Source organism: Nelumbo lutea, chromosome 4 (genome assembly GCF_056320005.1).
Source record: "Nelumbo lutea isolate HS-2025 chromosome 4, American lotus-T2T, whole genome shotgun sequence".
Taxonomy (NCBI): domain Eukaryota; kingdom Viridiplantae; phylum Streptophyta; class Magnoliopsida; order Proteales; family Nelumbonaceae; genus Nelumbo; species Nelumbo lutea.
The window spans coordinates 48,204,160-48,208,904 of NC_142687.1; the positions used below are offsets into that span (position 1 = coordinate 48,204,160).

The window sequence follows — 4,745 nt, forward strand, 5'->3', positions numbered from 1 at the left end:
TCGGTTGAGCATTTATTAAATTTTGATTGAGCCCAGCATGAGGGCTTGTGGCCGATGCAATGAAAACTCTTTAAACCAGGTGAGCCCAGATCAGCTGCTTACGACTTCTCGCACCACCTTCACCACTGGATAGCCGCTGCCATCTCCCCTTCTCACTCCTATTTTCCCTCTCCCAATTCAACCTCAGCTCATTGTCCCCAGATACTGCAACCTCCTCTCCTGGGGCTCTTTATTCCAGTCTCTCCATCCAACTCGATCTCTTTCACCCTCTCATCCCCTGTTGCTGCCACCATTTTACATCTAACTACACCAATCCTTCCCCCACACTGCACCGTCTCATCTAAATCTCCTTTACGTCATATTTACAATTCTATACTCAGCCCATATGAATCAGTCTTGTAGAACCAAATATGATTCTTTTCTACAGTCCTTCCGCGGCAGTTGCACATTAGAATTATACCTTGGATTAAGGGTTTGTTTATCCAATAAATGAGTGCTAACAGCCATCATCTAGGTGTACCAACGGAACCGAGCCCAATATCTATTTTGAAAATACAAAGCACTTTGAAAAGCAATTAACTTCGCTGCATGGTTTTCAAAACCGGACCAGACCAAACAGTTGGACCGGAAAACCAGAAACCGATCACCTGACTGGTTCCATTTTACCCAAAACCAAGGTTCAAAGTATCATTATGTATCAGCCCATATCGGCCGATATGTATCATTCCGGGACCCTTCTGTTACACCCCTACAGTGGGTGTATCGGGGGTCTAACCGGTTCAAGGGATGGAGGGATCCTAGACCGTCTCCCCTGAACCAGTTTTAGAAAAAATAAAAAAATGGTAAAAAAACAAGTATCAAAACGCTCGATACGCCATATCGATATTTTGAACCTTGCCCATAACTGTCTTTTGACCAAAAACCGTTGATTTGGTCAGAAAAAACATTGACCCAGGCAATCAAACCCTTCAAACCATTCGAACCATTTTTTTTTGTCAGAACGGACCATCCGTTCAGTTCAAATAGCCACGCCATTCGACCCAGGAACCGGACCTCTGAACGGTTCGTTGTCCAATTCGGTTTTAAAAACCTTGCTTGGACTTCTACACAGTTGGTGCAGATGAGAAGGTCCATGTTGATAACCAGCAATGGATGTAGTGTAGCGGGTCCATGAAGGTGCAAAGAGAAAAAGAATTGAACATACAGAAATTGATAATAGAAAGGGGATTCAAAGATGGTAATCGGAAGGCCGATGAATTATGAAGAAGCTCTAAGGATGCAGGAACGAAATCAAAAGGACTAGATGGATGACAAGCAGAATGACAGTTATAGTGTAGTGGGTCCATAGCCATATGGCTGACACTTTGCCTAAACACGGGGCTACATGTTCTGGGAAAAGTTTTAACCATAAAAATGGGAAGAGGTCAGGGCCTCTCCAAAAAAAGATTGTAATTCAGATTGTAAATTTGTATATTTTAATATTAATGAAATTCCTGTTACTTATCAAAAAAATACTTTGCCATTAAAGCAGATGAAATTAAAGATGCAATCCATCAAGGTGGTAATCTAATATGATTCAAGTATTCTCTGTCCTTAATGCCCCCAAGTTTATAAAATAAGAGAGAAACAGAAAGTTGAGGGAAAGTTCTTAAGGAATTTCATAAATTTTTTTAAGAACTTTTCCCCAACTTTCTGTTTCTCTCTTATTTTCTATCAAACCAAACATAGATTAAGAGTAACAAGTTAATCTTAGCCATCAAAGTATTGTATTTAAATTAACCTTGTACAAAAGGAATTGATTGAGAAGAGACTACCAGTTCTGCATTCCAGAACTCATTGAGAAGCATGCCCAAGTAGATAGTTCTTGTACAAAAGGAAGGAACCACAATGAGATGAGCCTACCAGGTCATAAAGGACATCGCATATGGTCTTAAAAACAGGGTCATCTTTTTATTATCTGACCAAACTGAAGCTGATCTGCCATGAGAAATTAACACTTGCTTTTGAGCACCAAAACCCTTCATTTGGGTTTTTTATTGGTATTCCTTTGGGTAAATATTGTTCTTAGGAGTTGTTGGAATTTGGAAATGAGCTCTGATGTGTAAAAGAAGGATAATATTATTCATTAGATCCATGTAATTAGAAAGAAACAAAAAACTGCTAATAAAATCAATAATATAGCAATCCACCTTCACTTTACTTCAGAAAACATCCTCAAGAAGGAATCAAGAGTCTATGACCAAAAGAAATTACTCTGACAAAGCAATATGTGAAGTTTGAATTCTTCATGTTAGTGAATATTAAAACTAGAGAAAGCATTTCCAATGCCAAAAACGAAGAGCTAAAATGGGAAGTATCTAGATAATTACCTCGGTCAAGCGAAGTTTATGCCGCTTAGATTTCAATCTTTAGCAACAAGTGAAGTTATAGTTTTGCCAAAACATTTTAGGTCTTATTGGCTACATCAAGAAGAACTGCACACTTATAGGGACTTTGAGTGCCTTGCAGTCATTTCAATCATCTGAGTCACTTGCAGATAAGCCATCACATAAAGAACTGACAGAGAAGGATAACACTTAAGTACTAGAAGCCTTTTCAGTAGCAGACTCCTCGTTGCCTCCCAAACCAAGATCCATCTCAAGCTTCTTCCATGCATTTAAAAAATTAGGAGGAAACTTCTTCTTCACCGTCTTGATTAATCTTTTTGCCTCTTTCGGTTTGGAATTCTTCACCAGCCCTTCGACCAAAGGTTTCATTGTCCCAAAATCCGGAATCTTGTCCCTCCTTACACTATCTTCGTAAACCTCGAAACCCCTACCAAAATCCCCATTCCTACATAGATAATATATATAAGTCCTAAAAGTTGCAGCATTTGGAAGACACCCATTTCCCTCCAGACCCTCATAAACTTTCTTAGCATCTTCAAGCATGTCATTCTTACAGTAACAAGTAAGCAGGTAATTGTAACTAATAGTGTCAGGCTTCAGTCCAGCTGAACTCATCTCACCAATCAATGCCAGTACAGCCTCTGGTTTCCCATGGTGAGCATGCATTATCCGTACATTATAAGCCGTGGTATCTGGAGAACAACCCTTCGCAACCATTTCATCCCAGGTTTTCTCGGCTTCTTCTGTCTTCCCCTTTTTATAAAGAGCATCTAAGATTGTTGTATAAGTAACTGCAGTAACTTCAACATCTTTCTCTTTCATTTCTTTAAGAATCTTAAAAGTCGACTCAGGTAAGTCGGACTCGCATAACGATTTGATCAAGATACCATAAGAAATTTTGTCTGGAGAAATACCGTACTTTTGTGAAATTTCAGCAAAAAGTTTGGGTACCTGATCGAATTTCTTGGACTGGTTACAGGCTGACAGGAGAGCATTGAAGGAGATCGCTGACCTCGGGGTGCCAAGTGCGTCCATCTGATTGAACGTTTGGAGTGCATGATCAAACATACCCGCTCGACCATAGGATCTAATTAAGGTGGAAAGGAAGGGTTCTTGGGTGATTTTAGGGTCTTTCTTGTGAGATTCGATTAGTTTTTCAATGTCGGAAAAACGACGAGATTTGGCAAGGCGCTTGACGGTGAGGTCTTGAGCGTACCGAGAGGAGACCGGAGAGCTGTAGCGGTCGGAGACAGAGGAGTATATAGAGAGGGCTTTGTCTGGGTCGTGCTCTGATCGGAGTCTTGCTTTTGCCGCAGAAATGGATATTGCAGAGGAGGTAGAGAAGCGACGGACATGGCGTATGGAGGACAAATAAGACATTTTTTTTTGGCGTTCTACGGTTTCGTTCTATCTCGGCTATGGTTTTTGTTATTTATTAGGGTTTTGCAGTTGAGCGGGTAGGGGGTTCAGTACTGTTTAGGGTTTCGCCCCTCACTTCCCCATTTTGGCTGATATTTCAGATTTCATATTTGTGCTCCCACAGACCACGGTCGCAGACTCACGGCTGCGTAGGCTGACTTTCGTTGAGCGCCGTTTCGAAATGTTTACGATTTACGAGTCATAGGAGTAGGAGATCTGTTAATGGGCTAGCCCAATAGCCCAGTCCATGAATAGCCCGCTAGGGCGCTAGGCCCCGTGTTCCTTTGCCGGACTCTGCTATCAAGCGAAAACCATGCATGTGAACATCTTCCCTAAATTCACCATGACTGTTTAACATTTCTCTTAAAATTCATGGTTACTTTTCAAAACCTCCAAAAATAGTCTAGACTCAAGGGTGTCAATGGATCGGATTAAATAGAGCCATGAGATATATTAGATTGGATTAATTCGGTCCAAAATATTTATTAGATTAGATTGGACCAGGTCCATCTATAATAAATTAAGCCAATATCTGGTCCATTGATATAATATAATAATATAAGTGTCAATGGACCGGGTTTGGGTTGAAACCAAGGCCCAAACATTGAATTGGACTGGTCCAAAATGATCCAAAATATTCATTGGATTGAATTGGATCCGATCCATTTATAATGGACTCATGTTGGACTGGATCAGATTGGATCAAATCCCATCCAATTGACACCCCTATCTAGACTCCACATCACCCACTAACAAAATAAGTTCCAATACCCTACCAACATGATCTGACACCACATATCTTATACATGATGAGTCCCATTTTATGGTGGGTCCCAATCTCATGGTGAGATGTGCAGTGTCAGATCTTGTTGGAGATCCCAACTCCTTCATAAAGCCCCCCCCCCCCCCCCATCATTAAATTTTATTGTTTCAGATTCA

General features: G+C 40.7%; 1 protein-coding gene across 1 annotated transcript; it reads right to left on the minus strand.

The window, feature by feature from the left end:
* Positions 1-2,164: 2,164 nt before the first annotated feature.
* LOC148855635 (small ribosomal subunit protein mL103 (rPPR7)-like) lies at positions 2,165-3,979 on the minus strand. The gene has a single exon (XM_088940868.1). It carries the CDS (start codon positions 3,765-3,767, stop codon positions 2,577-2,579), a length of 1,191 nt encoding a protein of 396 aa, XP_088796994.1. The 5' UTR covers positions 3,768-3,979; the 3' UTR covers positions 2,165-2,576.
* Positions 3,980-4,745: the final 766 nt, after the last annotated feature.

Excerpts from the sequence above, each read along its gene's own strand:
- LOC148855635 (XM_088940868.1), bottom strand. The coding sequence starts at position 3,767 with ATGTCTTATTTGTCCTCCATACGCCATGTCCGTCGCTTCTCTACCTCC.